Genomic DNA, 26,718 nt, shown 5'->3' with positions numbered 1-26,718 from the left:
ATGCAAAGATGTGTGGGCTTGGTTGCATACTTGGTGGTAGTATAAATATTCACACACATTTTCACAAAGGTATTCACAATATCTTCACATATATCTTTAAAATATCTTCACATATATCTTCACAAAATCTTCACAAAACCTTCACATATCATGGCATCTTCATCACAATACAAAATCAAAGCTCACGTCAATGGTGAGACTTATGAATGTGATATGTCTGACTTCCTATTTAGAAACACCGATTGCACTCGTTTTTGTCTAAATAGAGGAGCTGACTTCTCTTATCTGAAAAAAAGATTGAGTCCAAACTTAGACAACCCGTGTCCCAAATTTTTTATCAACAACCTTTTTTTTCTGAAAATAACTCAGTCAGGTTTTATAAGTCATTGATTCAAAATAACATGGAGGCACAATACATGTTTCGTAACCATGAGTATTCTGGTTACGAATATATAGTGTTGTACATTGTGTTGGAACAATTTCAACCAACTCAGAATATTCAGTCACAGGTTATTGATCCTGTGGATGATGACGAACAAGATGTTGAATACCACGTTGAAGACGATGTGGTTGATGATGCAGAAGACGTGGTTGATGACTTGGTGAACCGTGATTCCGAAGACGAAGACCAAGTTCAAATACCTATAGCGCAACGCTACTCATCGCCTGCGCACTTCACAACCCTTAACTTGGGCGAGGATGAGCCCTCATCAGATATGTTCTACAACCCATATATGAGGTCTGATGAGGAGTTAAAGAAGGGTGACCAATTTCGGACCAAGGAAGAGTGTCTGTTAACAATAAAAAACTGGCACTTGAAAAACTGTGTTGACTACGATGTTAACAAATCAAATCCAGAAAGATACGTTATTTTCTGCAAAAATCCAGAGTGTGGGTATAGGTTGATGGCACCGTACAAGAAGAAACATAATGCGTGGGTGATAGGGTCCATTTCTCAAGCTCACACTTGCGTCAACACAAACATGGCACAGGATCATCGCAAACTTAGCCATGATATGATCTGCCATTCCATAATACCTCTTGTTGAGGCTGACCCGTCACTCAAGGTCAAAACTATTATCTCCCATTGTGTGGCTGTTTTCAAATATACACCTTCGTACAGAAAGGCTTGGTTAGCGAAAACCAAGGCAATTGAACTGGTATACGGTAATTGGGAGGAATCATACAAATAACTTCCGCGTTACCTGGCTGCACTACATTTGTATTCACCTGGGACGGTTTCTATAATGGAGACCTTGCCGACACAATCCCCTGATGGAACTCGTCTAGAAGGTAATGGAATATTCCATAGACTTTTCTGGGCATTCCGTCCCTGCATCATCGGTTTCACATTCTGCAAGCCACTTATTCAAGTCGATGGAACTTGGCTGTATGGGAAATACAAAGGATCGTTACTGATGGCGGTCGCACAAGATGGAAATTCTAATATTTTCCCAATAGCCTTTGCATTGGTTGAAGGAGAAACGGCTGCTGCTTGGAGTTTCTTCCTTAAGAATCTCCGAACGCACGTGACTCCACAAGCTGGCATCTGTGTGATTTCTGACAGGCACGCTTCTATAGACAGTGCATACAATAATCCAGCAAATGGTTGGCATGACCCCCCGTCTACGCATGTCTACTGCATCAGACATATTGCTCAAAATTTTGTGCGGGAGTTCAAAGATAATTTCTTGAAGCAAAATTTGATAAACGCGGGGTATGCATTAAACCAACCTGGATTCCAATACTACCGTCGGGAAATAGTGTTGGCAAATTCTGATGCAGGGAGGTGGATCGATAATATCGACATAGCAAAGTGGACTAGGTCATACGACGATGGGGTGAGGTGGGGCCACATGACAACAAATCTTGTGGAATCAATGAACGGCGTCTTTAAGGGCATACGCAACCTCCCGGTAACCGCTTTGGTGAGTGCGACCTATTTTCGGATGGCAACGTTGTTCGTAACAAGAGGGAAGCGCTGGCATGAAGTGTTACAGACGAGTCAAGTATATAGTGATGCCTGCATAAAGTTTATGAGGCAGGAATCTGCCAAAGCCAGCAGCCATCGGGTTACGGAATTCGACCGCCATGGCCACACTTTTAGTGTCAAGGAAACAATTGACCACAACCAGGGGCTGCCCAGACAAGAGTATAGGGTCCTAATACCAGACTGTTGGTGCCACTATGGTCAATTTCAGGCCTATCGTATGCCTTGTTCCCATGTCATTGCAGCGTGTTCACACAGCCACTTCGATGCATTGTCGCTAGTGTCTCCCATCTACAAAGTTGCAACATTGCTAAATGTATACGACAATCCCTTTCCGGTGGTAGCATTGGAGGCATATTAGCCAGAGTATGACGGGGAAATTGTTTGGCACAACGAATCAATGCGGCGGAATAAAAATGGTAGCCCAAATAGCAGGCGCATTAGAACTGAAATGGACGTCGCAGAGAAAATGCAGAGGAAGTGTAGCATATGTAGGCAACTAGGGCATAATAAGAACAAATGTCCATATCGTGGATCTAGTTCCACAACTTAGTTTTCATATTCATAAATCTGTGTACCAATGCTATTTATCATTAAAGTTTACTTTTTATTCCAAATAGAAGATGACACTGGAACAACAAAAATAGACATCTAACATTACAACACCAATTACTAAAACAAAAACAAATACTGGAACAAAAACAAGTACTAAAACAAGAACAAGTACTAGAACAGTAACAAATACAACAACAATAACACAAACAACCATTAAAATCTAAGAAATTACAACAGTTAACACTATGTCGTCTGATCCATGCATCATTTGGATGCAATCAATGTCGCTTTCAACTTCAACCCACGAACATACCGCTTCTCCAATTTCAAATGAGATACTTCTTCTAAGCCTCTGAATCCTTCTGATGACTTCACCAGGTTCGTAATCTCCCTCTAACCAAGACATCAAGGACCTTTTTAGTTGGTCCAACGAACGGATGTTCCAAAATTTCATCTCCATTGGGGGTTTCACAGGCGAGAAAATAACATGCCCATCCCTTTTTAAGATTACTAGTTCAGGATCCGGCCGCCTTGATGATGTTCGCTGCCATGACGACGGTCTTGGGGATGCCATGAACTCAACTTGATAGAGAAAGTGATAGGAAATAGTGGTGAAGAAAATGCAACGTAATAACACCTTATTTATAGGAAAAGATCTAGGTTGTACACCAATCTACTTAACCCTAATTAGTGTCGCACTTGATTAATTAGTCTTATGAGAAATTAGGGTTTGAATTAGGTCATAACTACCAAACTCTAATTATAACCGATCAATAAACCCTAATTATAATTGATTAATTAACCTTAACATGATTAACCCTAATTCTCCCAAAAATTTATAAATAATATTAATTACTTATAAATTAAATTAATATATATATATATATATATATATATATATATATATAAATTAATATATATATATATATATATATATATATATATATATATTAATTTATATATATATATATTAATTTAATTTATATATATATATATATCTTATAAATAATATTATTTATATATATGTATTAATATAAATTAATAAATTTAAAATAACTTAAAAAAGTTTTTTTTAAAAAAAATTAAAAAATTAAAAAATATTATTAAAAAAAATATATAATAATAAAAAAAAAACAAGGTAGGCGCCACTCCTAGTGGCGACTTGCCCTACCCTTAAGGGTAGGCGGCAACTAGGGTGGCGCCTAAGGCCAATTTAGGACAAAAATTGGTCATTTTTGTAATTTTTTTGAAATATAGGGTATTTTTGGAATTTTTTTTTAAAAATTGGATATTTAAAAAAAAATTCAAAATTTTTTACACTGTCAGTTAATCACAACCATTGATTTATTTAAAATGTTTGACTTTTGTTTTAACCACTTAAAAAGTAATACAAACGGATGATTGTGATGCATTGACAGTGTAAAACTTTTTACACTGACAGGGCATAACAATTAATCTCTTTTTTATTATATTTTAAGAAGTATATTTGGGCATTATAGAAAATTATGAAGTGTCAGTTTTATTTTAATGGTAGAAGAAAACAATTCTCTAATTTTAAAGACAAAAGATTTAAGGATTTAAAATTGTAAAATTAAATGAACTTTATTTTAAAATAAGTAGTTCTTCAAAATTAGAGTAGGTTCCAAAATCCCATATTTTTTCTTTCTAAAACTTAAAGAAAGTCTTATTTTTTATTTTTGAAAAAAAAATCTAAAAATCTTCTAGATTTTTTTATTTTTTAAAAAGTTAATTATTAAAAAATACAATAATATGAATCTCATTTTTTATTTTCAAGAAAAAAGTTTTAAAACTTGTTTTGTACAAAAAAATCTCTTTTAAAAAAATATTTTTTCTAAAAATAACATTTTGTTGAAAAGGATTTTTAAATTATGTCTTTTAAAAAATCAAAAATTATGAAGAAAAAAAAACTTAAATTTTTTTATTCTAAACAAAATTTTCAAAAGATATGGTCTTAAACCCGCTAAAGCCCCTAAAAGATAATAATAATAATATTAAAGAATATAAAAAAAAAGCGGTCGAATCAATATCCATTTATTTTTTCATTCTGAGAAAATTTCAAAAATATCCTTAGAACTTAGAAATTTAAATTTAAATACAGTCACGTCAAATACAAGTAAAAAAATGTGAGGATATTGAAATTTGAATTTACCCGTGTTATCACATACTTAAAACACACAAACAACTTGTTTTAGGGCGGATGTGTCAGGATATTAAGTTTATAATGTAACGACTAACAAGTATAACATAATTATAACATTTTGCTTCGCACATATAATAAGTAGTTGTCAATGCGAACAACATAAATATTTGGAATAATTAATAATGTGTGTAGGCCAGAAGGGAGTGTGGCCTAGAAACAGAGTTGTTGGACCTAACAAATTAAGGTCTAATGCAAAGTGTAGTTGTTGTGTTCAGCAGGGAGGTGTGCAAAGCAAACTGTGGTGTAAACAGCAAAATAATGGGCTTAGAGCATTAAGGCCCAACCAAAATGGCAAGGGAGAAAGAAAAACTCAGCAACTTCATCTTCCTCCTCTCATGAACTCTACTTCCAAGCTTCCATTGTCTTGCTCCACCACCGGAGGCGACAGAGTTGTCTGAATCAGTCAAGTTGTAACAAAAAATACTCCTCTACATCTCAATCTCCTCTTTCTATATCTCTCATCAATTTATTTAAACACTCCACTAATTTTCAGAATTTAAGCAACAAAGTCATGAACCCTAACTATGAAAACTAAAGCTAAATGATAGGGGAGAAGAATCAAGCCACCAAACCTTGGGGTTTTGATTCTCCAATGCAAGAGCTCCATTGTGGTATTAAAATTCAAGCAAACAGAGGAGGTAAAAAATTCACCGACTTGCAAGACGGAGGTTTGTCTTGGAAATTGTTAAAATCTGAAGATGAAAAAGATAAAGAAAATCAAAGGTATGTTAATTTGAACCTTCAATTTTCTGCTTCTGCAATGAACTTCTTCCTATCAAGAATAAATTCTGTAAAATTCTGAACTGGATTATTATTGTTGTTGCTGATTATGTGAGTGTAGAGTAGTATAGAGTGTAGGAGGTTCATCTCAAAATGGTGACAAACTTCAATGTGAAGCTTGCTCCAACGGTTGTAGAGCTTTGGTGTGGTGAGGGAGATGAATTGAGAGAGTAAATTCTAAATTTGCAGAAAATTTGCAGGGAATGAATGATTATGGTGATTGTTGTTGATGATTGAAGAGTGTGGTGAGTTTATATAGTTGGATTTTCCAACTGTTTCGGTCAACTTTTTCGGGAAGCTCTGTTAGAAGTTAGAACAATAGTTAATGTTCGATTTCAAGAGCAAGTTGGTTATGAAGTTAACAGTGTTAGAGTTTCTATTAGATTGTTAGTTAGGACTGTTATTACAGGTTGGTTATGTTAGGACTAAGGTGAATTAATGTAGCTCAAGTATTGGTGAGTGTAAGTGACATTGTATTGATGTTTAGTTCAAAATATGAATGCCATGTGTTGATGCATTATGTCATTGGTTTTACATTGGTGTGTTATGTGCACTATTGGACTTGGTTTGGAATTGTAATGACACTGTGATGCATTATGCAGGTTAAATTGCAAAAATAGCAGGTGTAACCGATTACCAGCATAAAAATAGGGGTTTGGGGCTATTGAATGAGGTTGAGTAATGCAAGTGTGACCGGTTACCATGTTTTATGTAACCGGTTACCAGCACGATATCAGGCCTCTAGATGTTGGTGAACTCAGGTGTAACCGATTACCAGGTTTTGTGTAACTGGTTACCAGAACGAAAAAATGGCTTTTTTGGTGAGCTGAAGCATGTGTAACCGGTTACCCAAAATATTGTAATCGGTTACCAACTCGAAATTTGGGTTTTTCTCAATTTTTTATGCATGGGCTTATGTGTGAAGCATAATGTCTTGACTTTTTTTCATTGTGTGTGTGATTTTGCAGGATTGGTGTACCTATGACCTAGGTTTGACATGGTATTGATCAAAGATGGAAAGCTATGGAGATATGGATCATGAAAAGGTTTTAGTAAGTCATGGAAGCACTCGGGGGCACAAGGATATAAGGTTTATGAGAGTGATGGCCAAAGTTAACACTAGGTCAAATGTAAGTTTTTTTTGTAGATTTTGATTTGAATATTTTGTAATGAGATGTTTGAAGGTTTTGTGATGGAAATTGACCACTAAATTGAATTGTATGTCTTGTACTTCAAGAAAGCTCTTTCTCCCTCCAAATTTTCATTTTTAACATTTGGATTTCTTGAATTTGGATCTCTTGATCTCTTGAATGAACCACAAATCAAAGCCCAAGATAATCACTAAGTAACTTCAGTCCCCAATGTTATGATGTGATCAACATAACCACAAGCATATGCCGAAGATTAGAGTTCCACAAAATTGTCAGTATCACCTTTGTGTCATAATTATCAAAATCCTTGAATCAATGATGTTTCTTATTATTTTAAAAATGCAATAGTGAATGAACTTAAATGGCATGAGTATGCAGATGAACTTAGGGTCAAAATTCAGATGAAAAACTGAAAGAAGATAGGGTAAATTTTGGGATATGACACCACCTGATAGGTATGAATATATGTCTATTTCTCTTACTATTACTCTATCTGGTACATCTATTCCTAACTGTTATTCTCAAGCAATTAAAGATGCTCTTTGGGTAACGACAATGAACAATGAACTACAAGTCCTTCAAGAAAAGTTCACTTGGGACATTGTTCCTCGACCTCTAAGTGTTAAGCCTATTGAAAGTAAATGAATGTACTCGATAAAGATGAATTCATATGGTACTCTTAATCGTTACAAAGCTCGATTGGTTTAATTAGGTAATAAACAAGAGTATGGTGTGAATTATGACGGGACCTTTGCACTTGTCGCGAAAATGACTAGTATTCGAACCATTTTGACTATAGCTGCCTCTCAAGGATGACCACTTACTCAAATGGATGTGAAAAATGCATTTCTTCATGGAGACTTGACAAAAGATATTTATATGACCCTTCCTCTAGGGTTTCCTTTCTCATCTGAAGGGGTGTGCAAGCTTAAACGCTCTCTATATGGATTACGACAAGCTCCACGAGCATGGTTTGAAACGTTTCTGATTATTATACATGGTTTTTCTTTTACTCAGAGTAAATTTGACTCATCCATGTTCATTCATCGCACATCGAATGGTATTGTTCTTTTATTTTATCTATGTTGATGATATGATTATTACGGGTTCTGATCATGTTGCGATCCAACACATTAAACAACAACTTCAAGCTTTTTTTCATATGAAAGATCTAGGGGATCTTCATTATTTTTTAGGGCTTGAGGTTTGTTCTAATCCCAAGGGATTTTTCTCCATCAACATAAATATACTAAATATTTGATTTTTTTTGTCAGGTCTAACTTCAGCCACTCTAGTGGATACTCCTCTTGAGGTTAATGTTAAATATCGTCGTGATGAAGGTGATCAATTGTCTAATCCTTTATTATATACCGGTAACTGGTATGTAGCCTTAATTATCTGATAATTACTCGTCCCAACATTTGCTTTGCAGTCTAGCAAGTGAGTCAATATATGCACACTCCTCTCCATCTTCACCTAGCTTCAGTATGTCGCATCATACGGTACTTAAAAGACACATCTACATGTGGCATATGTTTTCCTACTCGACAACCTCTTAATTTGATTGGTTATAGTGATGCAGATTGGGTTGGTTGTCCTGACACACTAAGATCAATTATTTGTTGGTGCATGTTTCTTGGTCCTGCATTGATTTCTTGGAAGAGTAAAAAGCAGTCTCGTGTCTCTAAGTCTTCAACAAAATCCAAGTATCGAACAATGTCTACAACTTGTTCTGAAATTACCGGACTTCGTGGACTTTTGGCCAAACTCGATTTTCCTCAAAATACAGCAACACCGCTCTTTGCTGACAATACCAGTGCTATTCAAATTGCTACTAATCCGATTTTTCATGAACACACAAAGCATATTGAGGCAGATTGTCATTTGATTCAGGAAACATTAAACAATCATGTTATATCTCTTCCTCATGTCACATCACAACTTCAACTTACAAATATCTTCACTAAGGTTGTACCTCAACCTCGACAATAATTTCTCATCAGCAAATTGATGCTTCTTGACAAGCCGCATCAATTTGAGGGGATGTCAATAAGGAATACTTATTGATATGATTTTGTTATTATTACAATTTATGTTAGTTGTTGGATATATGTTAGGTTGTCTCTAATTGTATAGAAATTATAGGAATTAGAACATTTGTATCTTTAATACTCCCTCCGTCTCATAAAAAATGTCTTATTTGAACAATTCACGATTCTTAAGGAAATGATTGAATGTGTTAATTTTGATGATAAAACTAATATCATTTACTAATTACCCCTGTTAATTGTAGTTAAAAAAATAGTGGGATAAAGTGAAAGTTAATAAATAAGGGTATGACAGCGAAAAAATAATATTCCTTCGTTATTTTACAAGTGTCACTTTTTAGAAAAAAAAATATTTCTTTTTAAATGTCATTTCAAAGTTCAATGTAGAGTTAATTGTAATATTGTCAAAATTATCCCTAATCATTTATTATATATAGAGAGAAAAGATTAAATAAATTACTAAAAAGTTAAAGGTATTGTAGGAAAAAACATCATCGTTATTTAAAAAGTAACAACAATTATTAGTTGTCTTGTGTAAAAAGTCAAAACACGACACTTAAAAAGAAAGGGAGAGAGTAATAAATGATGCATTGATAATGTAAAATGACAATTATTTTGAGACAAAGAAAAAGTGCAAATAAGACACTTTTTATGAGCATGAGGAGTATTATTTATGATTGATGTATTCTATACGGAGAGTATCTTATCAATGAAAAGGACAAGGCCAGAAAACGGAAATTCTGACACCTTATACTACTTATATTGTGGAAAACGTTTCTTAGCTCCCACTAGTGACTCGCTTTCACCTGGCCTGCACTAACAGGTTTCACCAGCATCATCAGCATTATTCTTAAATAAGACACTCGATTCCTCAACTTTATATTGCAAGAGGTCACTAGGTTGATAATAATTCAACCTGGAACAAATGATAAGATTTTTGCTTTTCATTCAGAAGACCCATCCAAAAATCATTCAACTTCAGATTGTTGAAGTCTTTTTTTGCTTTTCTTTTTTTCTCGCATGTAACCACACTAAAAAATCTACCCACCTGGTACAAATTATGAGATTCTTTTTAGGAGTTTGAAAGCCTCTAAATACACAACCCCTACTATCAGCTTCTTGAAGCTCATGTCTTTAGCAAAAATTTGCGTGGAAAATTTCCAGCACACATGTTATTTTGAAATTAGCATAAACACGTCCCAAAAAACATACTTTTTGGGCCTGCAGAGTTGCTGCTCTTATAAACTCCATCCAACATCTTAAAAACACTATTATCCCCAAAATAAACAAACATTGTACAGAAGGCAGCAATTGGACTAATTCCAAAATAGTTGAAAATCAACAGACATTAATTGGGTAAAATCTGCTAATAATTTCAACTCTGTTCAAATGCAGCCTCAATGCCTCGTCTCAATCCGAGAACTCCAATCCTTCCTTTCTTTACATCGTCCCACTGCGTGAAAAACATAACCACAAATTAGATTCAATAAGAGTGTAGGAGGAGTATTCACAAACTGGAACAGGGTTGCTTGCAAATGAAACAGAATGCAATAGAATTTAGATCATAGCAGCTTCAACCTATAATAACATGAGTGCAACTCAAAAATACTTAAATGCACTTTTATGGAAAAGTGCAATTAGAAAATGGGGATTTAAGTAGTGTCTAAACACTAAAACGCACCTTGTACAAGTTCTTGTTTCAAAAACAAGTAATATAGTTTTTAACTATATTTGATAATGGCCTATTGGTTTGCATAGTTTGATGATGCATAGAACAAAATGGATATATAGAAGAGAGCTAGGTAGGAAGGAAATGCTACCATCAAAGTTTATATCTCATATCAATTGGAAAGGAGGTGAACCATAAGCACCAACAAAGTTGTAATCCCTAGATTTCCTAAAAATTCATGCAAAGATGAGTGGAAAATAGAGCATCAAGAGATCTTTACCCTGCTATGTGATGTCCCTTGTAAGCTATCAATAACGCCTCTGTATTTTCTTTAAACTTTGATATATACTTGTTCAAGAACATGTCCTCGGACAAGCATAACACATAAACAAAGCTGGAAACCTTACATAGATTTTGTGATTTCAAAAGCTGAAAAACTCTATATCTAGGAAACACTCGATCCTCAATGCTATACATCAAAATCATAGGCCGGTTAGCCAATGCCGGCTTTGGTAGCATAACTGTATGTAAGAAGAATTCAATTCCAACCTTTAATTTTTTGTCTGATGCTCTTAGTAAAGCTGGAGACTTTTTGAACATTTGCAAGGTCTCATCATTAGAAAACCCAAAACTCTGAATTATATCCAGCTTTCTCTTAAATGTTTTCTTGCTCAAACCACTTATTGTCTGAAGCCCGTGAATCAACATTCTTGAATTTTGATGGAAACCCAATTCTACAGCTTGCAAAACATAGTTTCTAATAGCAGATTGTGAAAAACTCAAAAGCCTTGAATGTCGTTTGAGTAGAATCAAAACCTGATCCCCGACAATGCCACAGCTCTCTAAGAAAGCAATGTTGGAAACAAATAGTGGGTACTTTGGGAGTATCCAACCACATTTGCACAAAACTTGAATGAGATCTTTCTCATTGCGTACAATTTTCTTAATAGCTTCCACTGAGGGAACCAATGTTTTGTTCAAACTAGCAGTCAAAATGGTTGGATACCTTGATATAAAGCCGCATAAATCAGAACCCTGAAAACCCAATTGTTGAAAGAGGTCAACTTTAGGTCTGAGAGTTTTATCAACATCTGAAAACAGTAATTGAACTCTCTGACGAATGATAGTTTGAATCTGAGTTTGAGAAAACCCAATTTGTTTGAAAAAGTTGATTACAGACAAGGGGTTTTGAGGGAAGGTGGTTCCTGAAAGACGTTTAGAGATATAAATGGATTGAGATTTAGGTAATTTGAAGTTGGAATTAAGGAAGTCAAATATAAAAGTGGTTTCTTTTGAGTATTGGTTTTTTGGGGTTGATAAAAAAGCAGTAGAAAATGAAAGGAGAAAGGATTGAAATGAGTTAGAAGAGAAAGGGGGGTAAAAAAGAAGAGGGCGTAACTTGAGAGATTGCATTGCAATAGGGTAGTGTAGTAGGATTAGGATGGTCAATTTAACAAACACGTTGCGTGCATGGATGATAAATAAGACATGAAAAGAAGTGGTTTTATGTTAGGACTAGTTTGTTCAATTTAACAAACATGTTGTGTGCATGAATAGTAAAACATGAAATAAGGGAGATTCATTTGAAGTTTAAAAGCACGAAAATAAAGAAATGGAATGGTAGAATAGATTACACATAGGTTCTGTGTGGGTTTCGAATCAATAACAGAAGATGAATCCAGGGAATGCCAAGGTTGAATTGAAGGAGCGTGATTCAGGTGGGAGATGTTGGGAAAGTGGAAAAGGGGTGTTAATAGTTGTTTATTTTGGAATGATTTTTGAAATAAATGTATAGTATTTGATCATTTCCGAGCATTTAACTTGTCCCTCCAGCTTGAATCTACAACATTATTTTTGTAAAATTATTTTATTCATTTTTGAAATTTACAGAATCCACGAGCGAATCTCAGAAGTCTAGGGTAATATTAGAAATTTTAAAAACATTGTCGAAAATTTCAAAAATAGTACATTTATTATCGCAAATGTCATAAATTTTGAGATTTTGTATTGAAAATTTCAAAATTTCTTATTTTAATTCTAACATTTAAATCGAAAATTTCAAAATTTTCAGTATAAAATCTCATTGAAATTCTTAGAAATTTTTAGAATTTCCGATAGTTATAAAATTTTATTTTTTATCGAAAATTCTGAAATCTCCGATAGATATAAAAACTTTGTTTTTTATCAGAAACTTTAGAATTTCCGATAGTTATAACAACTATGTTTTTTTTATCGTAGATTCTGAAATTTCCGATAGTTAATATATATATTTTTTTTAATTTTTCCTTCTTTTGCAGTGAAACACAAAGGCATGGACGACACTATTGCAAGCAGAGCTATTGATATAGCGACATACCAGGTTAGGGCTGCTGAGACTGAGTTTTCTCATATGTAGGCTAGATGAGTGGCTCCAACTAGTTCACACCGAAAATAGTTTGTTGAGCAAGGTCAGTTCCGCGCACCTCCTATCACTCGACGACGACAAGTACGACCAGTTGAGCAGCCCAGAGATGAGGTGGTAGATGAGGTGAGAGTGCCAAATATTGTTGTTACATATAAGGTTGTTGTTGAGGAAGTTGTTGGTGAGGTGGTTGTTGATGAGGTGGTTGCTACGGTGGTCCAGTCAGATGTTGTTGTTGGTGATCTGATCTCATCTGCTACTGCTGATACATAGGTTACAACTCTTTTGACCGAGTCCTTTGTACACACTGATGGAGGACTCCCCTGAGGATCCATTGACTGGTCGGTGCTTACTGAGTATGCTGACCATATGGCGTTACGACTATGGCAGAGAGAGGTATATGTCTTTTATGTAACTTTAATATGTTTATTATTGTGCCCCAAAAGCTAATTGCTATTTTTTATAATTTGGTTGTTACAAGATCGTATCCCATTGAATGTGGCATCGCACAAGTCAAAGCTGAAGGACTTCCCGAAGATTCTAATGCCTGATCAGGTCATACAGATTGTACGGGAGTTTGAGCTCATTGATTTTGCCCACTGCTCCTTCACCATACTCGATGCTCTACTACTTATTGTGTTTGTTGAGAGATGGCACAAGGCGACATCTTCATTTCATCTTCCGTTTAGGGAGATGACTATCACTCTAGATAATGTCTCCTAATTGTTCCAACTCCCCATCGGCGGAAGATTCTGAACGACTCATGTTCTTAGCTCGTCGCTTGCATGTATGATTGTTGCACGAGATTTGGGAGTTTCTTAGGAGGCCGTGCAGAAGGAGTTTTCCTTCAACAGGGGCGCTCATCTTTGTATGTCTTGGCTTCAAAAGACGTACGACGAGTTTGTTGTGGCTGGGAGTTATGAGGTTGTCGCTAGAGTGTACATGCTACATCTAATAGCATGTACTCTCTTTATGAATAAGTCAGGTGTTTATATTGACGCCCGATACGTATACCTGTTTAGTAGCCTCGAGGTTACTAGTTGGGCTTGGGGTGTGTTGCGTTGACCATTTTGTATACTGCACTTGTAGTGGCGACAATATTTGAGACCAAACAACTTGCTGGTTATTTGAGTCTGTTACATGTATACTTGAAATTACTATTTGTTGTTGATTTCTTAATTAATCGTTATGAATAACATTTCTTATTTATAATTTTTTATGTTTGTGTTTTCATATCAGTGTTGGATATGCAAGCATTTCCCCACCATCTGTGACAGGAGAGTGCAGCATTTCCTAGTGGGATCCCCATGGGCGAGGAGAGTGTAGCATTTCGGTGGTGGTGTTGAGTGCAGGAGGGGGCTCGATGCACTAACTCTAGATTATGTCATCTGAACACCATACACTGATCATAGAGTCCACCGTGAGTTTGAGGAGTCTTCATTATATTCAGGTTATATGCAGTGGGAGACCATGATTTCTAGACACTTTCCTGAGAGGTGTCTATAACAGTATGGATATGTTTAGAGTATCCCACGACCAGTTCCCGATATACCATTTGCGAGCATTGATTAGTGGTTTCAGAGTAACTTCATCATCTCTGGTCGTGCCATTAAAGATTAAGCAGTTCCTGTTCAGCACCCCTCGCAATGTGAGGATGGTTACTTATATTGGTACCTCATTGTATCACACCCTCTCATCATCCCACATGACAAGCATACAAATGATGTTGGGCATTCTGATGTTGGGGTACCTGTCGATGACGTGTTGTCGTCACCGCCTCCTACAACTAATGTCGATGACCAACACCGCCTCCAAATGATTGTAGTTATTACAAATAACCTCATGTGTTTGGTAAACTCATATGGCAAGGTTTATATTGGATTATCTCGGGCTACGCACATAGCTCGTGGGGGCCTATTTAGACATCTTTTGTATATTATGTATTATTTGTATATTACTCAGACATCTTCATCATAAACTTTTTATTAGATAATATTTTTTATCTTCCATTCATGCAACATCAACATAAACTAACATTTGATAATCGATTACATAACTTTAAAAAATGGTGATAAATAAGAAAACCTAGACACTGCCAGATGATTCTGGACGTTTCATCATCTTCTTTATGTCGTCGACAAACCTTGAAATCTTAGCATCTAACTCTATCGACCCCTTTGTTAACCTATGTCGAAATGATCTCCATATATCCTTCACATTCATCGGTCTTCAACTCAATAAGATTGTATGTCACCCTTCCATCAGTATCAATTCAATTTTCACGACACTAGATCTTTCTCACCTTCCTGTTTTCAGTATCAGACAACAATTCATTCACGTCAGGCCAGCGAGAGATGTGGTACCATCCGGAAGCCAAAACTCTATGGGAGGTGAAGCGTTATTGAAGTACATTTTTGCCTAAATAAAAAATTGAGGAAGATTAATTTTTTGAGATGTATTTTATCAAACAACGGGTGACCCCCCTATTTATACAACTTTGCATTTACTTCGGACCATACAAATCTGTCGGTGCAATCACAACCATCCAAAATTATCGGCAAGATCTTGAGCGTTTAAAATTTCAAACAAATAACACTACCAGAAATTTCACTTTGGTTGAAATTTCCGGTATCAAATGTTAAATTTCAAAAAAAATTGGAATTAAATGGAACTTACCGGAACTTTTGAAATTTCCGGTATACCAGAAATTTACAATACACTTCTAAAGTTTTGTTTGTACCGGAAATTTCATTTTAGCCTACCGGAAATTTCATTCAATCTTCAGTCAGGGGTTATTTTGGCATTTTGAAAGTATGGGGGTGTCAGGTATAATTGGGGGGTTGGCAAGTTAAAAATCTCATGCTATAGCACTATAGTTAGGGTGGGAAAATAGGTCTGACTCGTCGGGCATACTTGTTTTATTTGTTTTTTTTAGGACAAGTCAAATTTTAGGTTTGCACTCTCAAATGTGTTTGTCTCGTTCCGCTTTTTTTTTCCAGACATTTGAGGACGCATACATTTACTTAAATTTTGGGGATTTCTTCTCCCATCATATGTGGTGGAGAAGCACCTTAATAAAGTTCCAAAAATGATCATATGAATCCAAAAGCGTATTTCCTAACACACTCATTTCACACCAAATACACGCGTAAATGTGTCACGCCTCTCTTTTTGCTTGAAATAGTTCGGAGATGCACTTTTGTGTTCACGTCATACGCACCCTATGCATTCCTAACTAAGATATCCTCGTTTTGGCATAAATTGCTCTATAGATGCATCTCCATAACATATTACGAATTTACACTTCCGTGTTCACCATAGACAATCAATTTTGACCTTATTTTTGTAGAAAAACAATTAAGTAATAGACCATATATTATAACTACGCTATCATAATTTTTTTATAAACTAAACCAGACACTTATCAACTGAGATGAGAAATGACATAGATAAATGAATCAATCTTGAATCCAAAATAAAGTCAAAATAGATTACAAATGCTAATAGTATCTCTAATACAAATACTATATTACTGCATATGTCAGACCCCCATATTCCTACACTGCTCCCTGTACTGCAGTCTCATTTGTGCCTCAATAAGATTGGCATCTACAATTTCCTTCCCAGGAGATCCTTCCAAAAAGACTATGTTGTTTATACATGCACGCGCAAAATCCATAAGATGATGACATGCAGACAACACGTCAATAGCATGACCTGACATAGTTTTCTCTCCTATAATATCTCGTTATAAGTCGACCTAGGTTAAGTATGAAATTTAATCTAAGAGATCGATGAATTAGATTAATCGGTCTTTATGAAATTTTATTACTTTACAAGTGATAATGATGTGTTCTAATTTTTCCAAAAACATTATGAACGGTAAAATGCAGAAAATAAAGAGTACAAACGATATATTTTGGTTCCTCTTTTCAAACAAGAGTACTTCAATCCCCTCACACCCCATGAGAGATTTCAATATGTCAGATACGTTACAGTCGATCAACTTGAATCTCTTAGCTATCTAACAATAATCACCGAGGCACACCACCTTTTGATTTTACACAAATAAGAGAAAGCACACCACTTTCACTTATGAACAACACTTAATGAACAAAATAGAAGTTTGAATAAGTACTGAAGTTTTGTACTTGTATTAATTATGAGAATTGATCTCCCATTTCAAGTAAGCAATTCACAAAGTATATTACTTAAGTGCTCAGAACTTGTCAATGAAACCTTAAATGATGAAATGAAATTTTATGCAGAAAGTTTCATTAAGATTTTGCCTCAAGGCATTTAGATGAAAATTTGAGAAAGATATGAATTTTGAGTTGTTATAAAGAGGTGTAATTTGAAAATCTCAATCCATAGTTATTTATACTTGAATTATGGGCCCGTTTGTTTTAACTTTTTTTAAAAATGATTTTTATAGTGTTACAAATTTTAGTGTAAAAAAAATTTACAAAGAAACTTTTCATAAAAGCTTCGAATGAAAATTTGGTTTGAATAGTTATTCTTAAAATGTTATTTTAAGTATTTCATCATTTTATCGAAACTTTTTTTGGATATCAAATTTTTAAAAAATCACTTAATTTTGAAGCTATTTCAAATAGCTTTTCATAAAAATCATTTTTAAGATACAACCTTTTGAAAAAATTGTGATTTTGACTATGCTTTGATCTTCAATAACGTATATTTATGTTATAGAATGAACAATTCAATCTTTTAATTTATAAAAAATAAATTTAGAAAAACTTGTAATATTTTGAAAAACATTTTTGTAGAATCCATTTTCAAAAATACAAAGAAAAAATCCATTTTTTTAAAGCTAAAACAAACTGGCCCTATATCTGTTGGAAAGAATATAATATCATGAATCATTGTCATGATTGATAGATGGAGTTTAGAAAATGTTGGAATCAGATTGAATATGAAAAAGTGTCACTACTTCAGTGGTAACTGGTTAACACATTATCGTAATCGGTTATAGCTGAAGCTGAAAAAATATATTTTTTTTTAAATTTTGTGGTTGTAATCGGTTAGAGGGTTTGGTTAATCGGTTACATGGTTTGGTTAACCGATTACAGCTGAAGGTTTTTCCAAAAATGTTAAGTTTTTGATCTTATAATCTGTTAACACACTATAACTGTTACAACTGATTGAAAATCTAAATATCAGTTTGTTACCACAAGTTCTAAAATGAATAAGTTTCAAAATTTGTTTGAATGCTTGGAGATGAAGGATGTATGTTTTTTATGAGTAATATGGTTATATACAAAGCTCAATTGTAACTTGTACCTTAAACTTGAGATCAATCCAATAAAGTCCAATATTATCTTGAAGATTGCTTATGATCCAAGTCTTGTCACCATAGTTTCTTGTGAACTTAGAATCTTTTCCTTCTTTGATAGTGTATTTGATCTTGATTAATGATGTTCAATATTGTCTTCATCAAAACAAAGAACCATGTTGGAAGCTTGTTTTCACAATCTCCCTTTTTTTGATGATGACAACCATGACTTATTGAAATGCTTAAAAGTTGGTGCTTGAGCAACATACTCCCCTTACTATGGTATCTCTCCATTGTTTGATCAATGTTGTAATTCAATGACTTTTTGTTCCTACATAGGTGGGTAAACTACAACATACTCTTCTCCCCTTTGTCATTATCAAAAAGAAGGGAAAATCCAAATAAATAGTTGTGCATAGGAAATAACATAGAATGATAAACAACCATATGTTAAACATAATATTAAAAGCATAAGCAAATTTTCCTTATCAAAACATAAGGAATACATAAGGAAACTTAATTAAACATATACTATGAAACATAAGCAAATAACATAGCCAAAATTTTCTTTTAAAAGATAAGTGATATTTTCGCACTGTAACCGGTTACAACCATATGGTAACCGGTTACACTAAAAAAAATTAAAAAAATTTGAAACAGAACTGGCTTGGAAGTAAATGAAACATATAAAAATCATCTAAACACATAATATCATCATGATATAACACATATATGAAGACATAAAAAAGAGATCATCAAAGCTTTTAATTCCCACATGAAATTGTGAATTAATATATAAGAAGAACAAAAACAATATACCTTGATATAAGTTTGAAGAGGATGACATTATATATATGTTCAATGCTGACTTTATATTGAATTTAAAGATCAATCTCATCCAATATCCCAAGCCTTCTTTGAGTCTTATAAAATAGCTTCTTTGCTAATGGTTTTGTGAAAATATCCACCAATTGGTTATGTGTATCAATAAATGTAACTCCAACATCTCCATTGAGCATGTGATCTCGTAGAAAGTGATATTGTATGTCTATGCGTTTAGTTCTTGAGTGCATGACCATATTTTTGGTTATATTGATAGCACTTGTATTGTCACACTTCAACTAAATTCATCCAAGGATTACGCCATAGTCACAAAGTTGTTGCTTTAACCATAGGATTTATGCATAACAACTTCCCGCTACAATATATTCTTCTTCAGTTGTACTAAGAGTAACACATGCTTGCTTTTTACAAGACCATGATTGATCGGAAAAATAGCAAGTGTACTATTGTGCCTATTATAGTAATAAAGGGGAAATTCCCCGAATGTCGATCTCAAGGACTGCAAATTAATATTGAGTTCATTTCATCGTTCAATTAAACAAATATTATAATTGGGGTTTTTAAATTCAAAATTATAAAAATAAAGGCAAAGGAAAATAATAATAAAAATAAGGGTTTGCAAGGTATGAGGAACAATGCCAGGGAAGGTGTATGATTTATCCATGTAACAACTCTGAGTCACTACTGCATCAACAAATATCAATTACTACCAGTTCTCAAGGTTATTTTCTCCCAAGTCCTTAGTGAGGAAACCTTTAATCAGTCTACCCTAATTTCTATGTCCATAGGCAATTAGGGTGAAGTTAAGCTTTATTATATCAAGAATGCTCTGAGTCATGCAGGGTATCCCTAGTCCTAGGTGATATCTACTGTAAAGTAACCTTATGAAAACCTTACCAATGGAAATCCAGCCTAATTGATAACCACAAAACAATCTCGATTGGTCCGAAAGAGAAAGCATTAAACACATCAAAAGGTTACCGTAAGAATAATATTATAAATGCACTCGTAAACTCATAGTCATTACAATTCTAAATCAGAGACACCCCATAACATTGGGGGGTTTAGCTACTCATATTGTTCAAAATAAATTCAAGATAAAAAATGCACATTACAAGTAATTGGATGACGTGGATCTTCAATCGCTTCCGCTCATGAAAACCTTCCGCTCTCCGAACTCCTTGATCTCTGTAATCCTTGCTTGTCTGACAATACTGTGTTTGCCTTGTTCCAAGATGATCTTTTCTCTTGTAGAAACTCTCATAATATAGTGAAAATCCCTTGGAAGAAGGTGGAAATCTCCAAAACATCCCTACAGCTTAAACCCGGTGAAAAAGCCCAAAAACTGGAAAATTAGCGTTTTAGGTTGACACAGGCAGTGTCAGCTGACACGACCGTGTCAGCTCTTTGCCTTGTGGTTTCCTTGTTGACACATCCCAGGTGACCTGACATGGGCCGTGTTAGGCTAACACGGGCTGTGTCAGTTGACATGGGCGGTCGTGTCAGGCCACTGTCCTGGATATTACATATTCTTTCTTTTTTTGCTTTCCTCCTGACACGGCCCGTGTCAGGTGACACGGGTGGCCGTGTCAGACCTCCTGAATTATGAAATCTTCTTTTTTCGACCGTCGGAACTTTCTACTTTCTCGCATTGAGTCCGTTGGATCTTCTCCGTGGACCTGGAGGGCATAAACACGACAACCAAAGCATAAAATCACGAAAACACATAATAAAATTGACAATTAAGAAACTTTCTTAAATAACTTACGACAATGAGAATTAACTTTAAAGGTACCATAATGCGTACACAATGTCTTAAAATCCTTGGTTTCTTGTTGGATAAGCAACGAAAACATAGTGAAAATGGTGACCGATCACAACCCCAAACTTAGCTCATTGCTTGTCCTCAAGTAATATCCTATACGAGTGTCACTCTCCCGTTCATAGTCCTTACTTTTCCTAATGAGTTTTCCGCTGCACATCCACATCGAGGTACCGTGTCACCTGACAGCTTATATCACACTCTAATCAATTCTCTCGGGGTTAAAGTGTTTTCACTCACAATTCAGAATATGCGATATCAACTCATAAGTTTGAATAGTTCCTCCTTTCATATCAACTACACACAACACACACTTTTTGAGGTCTTTCGGGTTGTAACGGGGCTTGGGTTATGGTGTGGTAAAGACAAACAAAAGGGGAAACAAGTGGTTTTGGGTTCAGAGTCAATGTTATTATTCTTTTCACTGTGTTTTTTCATTTTACTTCTTTTCAATTACTCATTTTTTGATCTTCTCTTTTTTTTCAACTGAGTACTCTTCTTCGGTGAGTGCTTCTTTCGAACCATTGACTATATTTTGTTTTTTCATTTTTTACTGGTCATTTTTCTTCTTATTAATTTTTTCGCACTCACCTTGGTTTTTGATATTTATGGGATTTACCCCAAACTTAGAATTTAACACAACTTAATGACATCCCATTGACTCCGACATGGTAAGGAAGTGTTTTGGGTCACGAGTTACATTTATGTGGTTAGACAAACAAATGGTACAGGCTCAAATGGGGTTAACAAAGGATAACATTAACAGGATGGCTAGAAAGGCTCAGGTCTATAATCAAACAACGTGTCTTAGTGTGTGTGTACATGCAATGAAATTCCCAGAGATCCTACGCAAAGTCAGAGTGATAAAGACATACCTGAATATCGCTCATGATGACAAATGTGTTTGGCTTTTTATGCACTCACCATGTTAGGTAAAGCTTGATAACATCCACAATACTTTGAGTATAGTGCGTCTTCTTACTCAACTCGGAATGCACAGGGAACCTACGTTAGTTGAGCTTAGAAGTTGTGTTCGATCTTTTCTTCAGCAGTATCGACTTTCTGGGAAGATCCTTCACAACAAGCAATAGTAAGTGAAGTGATCATTTCATCCACTACCGCTATTGATCATTACCCCATCCAACTATAATACCAAGAACCTGAAATACATGCAGTATATGATACCCGACAGTAAAAATAAACCAAATGTGAATGGTAAAAATTGGGAACTAATCAAATAAAACATAAAACAAAACAAAAATAAAGGAAAAAAGCATAGGAAAACCTCCCCCACACTTGAACTAAACATTGACCTCGATGTTTTAGAACAAGATAGAAGGAAGGTGACTCACAGTGCCCCACTGAGGGGGGTTGGGGTGGAAGTGCAACATGCCCACATGAAATTCAAATTTTCCAAACAAATTTCAAATCTGCAGGCCTGACACGGGCCATGTCAGGCTGCTATTATGCTCATTTTTCCAAATTTTTCCATGTGAGTACCTTCTCCCTTTGATGCAAGGCACTATGCAAACCTAAAATAACAAACAAACACAAACAATAATTAGAAATAGTAACGCATGGGTTGCCTCCCACGAAGCGCTTTGTTTAATGTCGCATGGCTCGACGGTTCATTCCCCTTGTTATGGGGGGTACTTCAGCCTCCAAAACTTGTTGCACCTCTTGTCCAAAACTAGGAAGCTGTCTCTTTCATCAGTATGGATTCCTTTGCGCCACAAGTTCTTTTTAACCTCCATCTTCTTACCTTGTTTTCGTTTTCTTTTCTTTCTCTTGGTTTTTGGAATGGAGATGGGAGTCTTTCCATTCATGGTGGCTAATGGCAGTGGTGAGAGTCGAGAGGGCCTTCCTGTATCTTTCTCTGATGTTGGTATGTTACTTTGCCTTCTCGCCTCTGTCTTGATTAAGCCTACTTGATAGTGAGATTCTGTATCTTCCTGTAGCTCCTGGTCTTCAATAGCCTTCAATGTTATCTCTTTGTCGTGAGCTTTCAAGGTTAACATGCCCTGGTCCATGTCGAGATTGCATCGACTTGTCTGTATGAAAGGTCGACCTAGAATGATGGGTGCCTCATCATCTTCAGGTATGTCTAGGATTACAAAATCAACCGGAATACTCAAGTCCTCTATTGTTACCAGTACGTCTTCTGCTATACCATATGCATCCTTTCTCGAGTGATCTGCAAACTTCAGATTTGTCTTTGTATCACTAACATTTTTAATACCCAACCTGTGATAGATTAATAATGGCATCAAACTCAGACTAGCTCCAGAATCTATTAGTGCCATTTTGAAGGTTCTTCCTTTAATTGTGTACGGTACTGTTATCGTTCCAGGATCCTTATGTTTGTTTGGAATTTTCTGCTCCAATGAATTTGCACTATACTTTTCCTTCCAAGCTACCAGTTCTTCTACTGTTGGTTTCTTTTCGTCCATTACCTCTTCCATGAATTTCTTGTACATTGGCATTATCTCGAGTGCTTCAAACAAAGACATATGACCCTCTACCTTTTTAAACATTGTCATGAATTTCTCAAAGTCTACTCGCTTGGTTCCTTCTTTATCACTCTCTGAGGATAGGGCAACTTAATCACCGGTTTAGTCTCCTTTTTAATTTCCTCTTCAGTTAGCTTTCCATGTGGTATAACTTTTTCCTTTTTAGCGACCTTTTTCTTTTTCATCGTGACAGTACTAATATTCTCCCGATTTCTTGGATTTTAAACTGTTTCACTTGGTAAGGAAGCTAGTGTTTGAGAACTTGCTAGTTGTTGTGCTATCTGACCTAGTTGAACTTCAAGATTCTTTATAGAGGCAGTGTTGTTTTTATAATTGTTTCTAGTATCTTCTTGGAATTACAAACATTGAGCGGTCATATTTTCAATGGCAATCTCCCAATCTGATTTCTTTGGAGCTTGTTGTTGTTGATATTGAGTCTGATATTGATCTTGACCCTGTTGTGGAACATTCCCTCTCTGATCATTCCATGAGAAGTTTGGATGATTTTTCCAACCTGGATTGTAAGTGTTGGAGTATGGATTATTCTGCTTTAAGAATTTTATCTCTTCAATTTGTTGAGGAGTTGCAAAGCAATACACAGTGTGGTGAGGTCCATTACAAATTTCACACGTGATGGTCTGAGCAGGTTGAATTTGAGCTACCGGTTGAGTACCTATATTCATTGCTTTCAATTTCTTCTCTACTTCAGCAGCGAATGTATCTTCAAAACGGATTTTATTTGCTTCTACTTTCAGGTTAATGACTCCTTTAGGTTTGCTTGTACACCTATCATATAATTCCAGATGCTCATTTGCGGCTATCGCTTCAATGATCCTTTTAATATCGGCGGCTGTTGAGAAATTTATTGAGCCACCGGCTGCTGTATCAATTAACTGTTTTGTCTCTATTTTCATCCTATTGACAAACATCTGCATTTGTTCAGTCTGATCCATATTATGAGTTGGGCATGCTACCAGGATCCTTTTGAATCTTTTGTAGGTATCTCCCAAAGAATCACCATTTTTCTGTTTGAAGTTTAAGATTTCATACCTTTTTCTCAGAAATACTGATGCGGGAAAATACTCATTTAAGAAAGATGTTTCCATCTCTTCCCATGATGTAATACTACCAGCTGGAATAGAGTAGAACCACTCTTCCGCCTCTTCAGATAAAGTGAACAAGAACATTCTTAACTTCTTTGCTTCATCAGTATGACCATCAATTTTCAAAGTAGTACTCATGGTCAGGAATCTTTGCAAGTGCTTGTTGGCATCTTCATTAACCTTTCCAATGAAATATTTTCTCTCAAGTTGATTGATTGTGCTAGGATGCAGTTGAAAGTTCGTCACATTCACCGGTTGATTGACAATGGTCAATCTACCACCCGGTGCATTTGCCCCTCCATAGTCACCTATGAGTCTTTCCTGAGGTGGAGGTGGTGTAACTGGAGGAATTTCAGCCATAGTTTCTTTTTCGGAATCTGAGTGACCAGAGGGAACTTCTTCTTTGGAATCCAATCTAGCATTTCTACGTCTCCGGTGAAGGGTTCTCTCAATTTCTGCGGCAAAAAAAATTCTGCTGAGGGCTCTCGTCGCATACATAGATTAGTGAGTAAGGTATGAGTAGGCATGGCAACATAACCCGTACCCGTGGGTACCCACCCGAACCCGCCCCGAAGTTGACGGGGAAAACCCGCTTTGATTGGGTTTGGGTTTGGGTTTTCCCCGATTATAAAGTATGGGGATGGGTCGGGTAATGGAGACACTAGTACCCACCCCGAACTCGACTCCGAACCCGAACCCGCCCCATTTATTTTATTATGTACACTATTATTTATTTTTGATGATTTAGAATATTAAAAAAGTGGTCAATGTTTTAATATTTTGATTTGTATTAATTATTTAAAATATCCAAATGTACGTACGGAATTTTTTTAGCTTGTTTTATTTTATTATTTGTAATGTAGTTTGATTTTTTTAAAAGTAAATATTTATATTAAAAAATTGATTTCACTAAATGGATGGTGGTGGGGCGGGGATACCCGAACCCGTTTGGGACGGGTTTGAGTTTTAATTCTCCATCCTCGTTTGGGTTTGGGGCGGGGAACGGGGATTATTTGGGGATTCGGGTTTGGCTTTGGGGGAGGTAAAAACCGTCCCCGACCCGCCTCGTTGCCATGCCTATGTGTGAGGAACAATGTCAGGGAAGGTGTATGATTTATCCCTGTAACAACTCTGAGTCACTACTGCATCAACAAATATCAATTACTACCAGTTCTTAAGGGTATTTTCTCCCAAGTCCTTGGTGAGAAAACCTTTAATTAATCTACCCTAATTTCTATGTCCATAGGCAATTAGGGTGAAGTTAAGCTTTATTATATCAAGAATGCTCTGATTCATACAGGGTATCCCTAGTCCTAGGTGATATCTACTATAGAGTAACCTTATAAAAACCTTACCAATGACGATCCATGCTAATTGATAACCACAAAACAATCTTGATTGGTTCGAAAGAGAAAGCATTAAACACATCAAAAGGTTACTGTAAGAATAATATTTTAAATGCATTCGTAAACTCATAGTCATTACAATTCTAAATCAGGGACACCCCCTAGCATTGGGGGATTTAGCTACTCATATTGTTCAAAACAAATTCAAGATAAAAAATATACATTACAAGTAATTGGATGACGTGAATCTTTAATCGCTTTCGCTCATGAAAACCTTCCGCTCTTTGAATTCCTTGATCTTTGTAATCCTTGCTTGTCTGACAATATTGTGCTCGCCTCGTTCCAAGATGATCTTTTCTCTTGTAGAAACTTCTCCTAATATAGTGAAAATCCCTTGGCAAAAGGTGAAAATCTCCAAAACATCCCTGTAACTTAAACCCGATGAAAAAGCCCAAAAATTGGAAAATTAGCGTTTTGGGCTGACACGGGTAGTGTTAGCTGACACGGCCGTGTCAGGTTGACACGGGCAGCCGTATCAGGTTGACACGGGCAGCCGTGTTAGGTTGACACGGGCAACCGTGTCAGCTCTCTGCCTTGTGGTTTCCTTGTTGACATGCCCCAGGTGACCTGACACGGGCTGTGTCAGGCTGACACAAGCTGTGTCAGGCCACTTTCCTGGACATTACTTATTCTTTTTTTTTTGCTTTTCTCCTGACACGGCCTGTGTCAGGTGACACGGGTGGCCGTGTCAGGCCTCCTGAACTGTGAGATCTTCTTTTTTCGATCCTCGAAAGTTTCCACTTTCTCGCATTGAGTCTGTTGGATCTTCTCTGTGGACCTGGAGGGCATAAACACGACAACCAAAGCATAAAATCACGAAAACACAAAATAAAGCTGAAAATTAATAAAATTCCTTAAATAAATTACGACAATGAGAATTAACTTTAAAGGTACCATAATGTGTACACAGTGTCTCAAAATCCTTG

The 26,718-nt window shown here is 35.7% G+C and overlaps 2 protein-coding genes and 1 long non-coding RNA gene across 4 annotated transcripts; 1 reads left to right on the top strand and 2 right to left on the bottom strand.

Annotated features, from left to right (window-relative positions):
- The first annotated feature begins 5,035 nt into the window (after window positions 1-5,035).
- LOC127107359 (uncharacterized) lies at window positions 5,036-8,953 on the top strand. Of its 2 annotated transcripts, none has more exons than XR_007795698.1 (6): window positions 5,036-5,489; window positions 6,149-6,367; window positions 6,515-7,152; window positions 7,972-8,037; window positions 8,130-8,199; window positions 8,280-8,953. It is a non-coding gene; the product is annotated as an uncharacterized LOC127107359 (long non-coding RNA). The 2 variants fall into 2 exon arrangements; XR_007795697.1 differs by having other exon boundaries at window positions 8,272-8,953.
- A 438-nt stretch (window positions 8,954-9,391) lies between these two features.
- LOC127106686 (uncharacterized) lies at window positions 9,392-12,218 on the bottom strand. The gene is made up of 2 exons (XM_051043999.1): window positions 10,695-12,218; window positions 9,392-10,198 (listed from the first exon to the last, which is right to left on the bottom strand). The coding sequence occupies exons 1-2, from the start codon at window positions 11,825-11,827 to the stop codon at window positions 10,186-10,188; spliced, it is 1,146 nt and encodes a 381-aa protein (XP_050899956.1). The 5' UTR covers window positions 11,828-12,218; the 3' UTR covers window positions 9,392-10,185.
- A 9,676-nt stretch (window positions 12,219-21,894) lies between these two features.
- Window positions 21,895-23,256, bottom strand: LOC127102431 (uncharacterized). The gene is made up of 2 exons (XM_051039802.1): window positions 22,924-23,256; window positions 21,895-21,933 (listed from the first exon to the last, which is right to left on the bottom strand). The coding sequence occupies exons 1-2, from the start codon at window positions 23,254-23,256 to the stop codon at window positions 21,895-21,897; spliced, it is 372 nt and encodes a 123-aa protein (XP_050895759.1).
- Between the last annotated feature and the right edge of the window lie 3,462 nt (window positions 23,257-26,718).

Source organism: Lathyrus oleraceus, chromosome 7, assembly GCF_024323335.1.
Source record: "Lathyrus oleraceus cultivar Zhongwan6 chromosome 7, CAAS_Psat_ZW6_1.0, whole genome shotgun sequence".
NCBI classification, from domain to species: Eukaryota; Viridiplantae; Streptophyta; class Magnoliopsida; order Fabales; family Fabaceae; genus Lathyrus; species Lathyrus oleraceus.
The sequence above is the reverse complement of the archived record's forward strand: the minus strand, read 5'-3'. Positions and strand labels throughout refer to the sequence as shown.

Excerpts from the sequence above, each read along its gene's own strand:
- LOC127106686 (XM_051043999.1), bottom strand. The coding sequence starts at position 11,827 with ATGCAATCTCTCAAGTTACGCCCTCTTCTTTTTTACCCCCCTTTCTCT.
- LOC127102431 (XM_051039802.1), bottom strand. The coding sequence starts at position 23,256 with ATGCCAATGTACAAGAAATTCATGGAAGAGGTAATGGACGAAAAGAAA. Across the intron at positions 21,934-22,923 it reads GTATAGCAGAAGACGTACTG|GTTCTTGGTATTATAGTTGG; the intron begins GTAACAATAGAG and ends CATGTATTTCAG.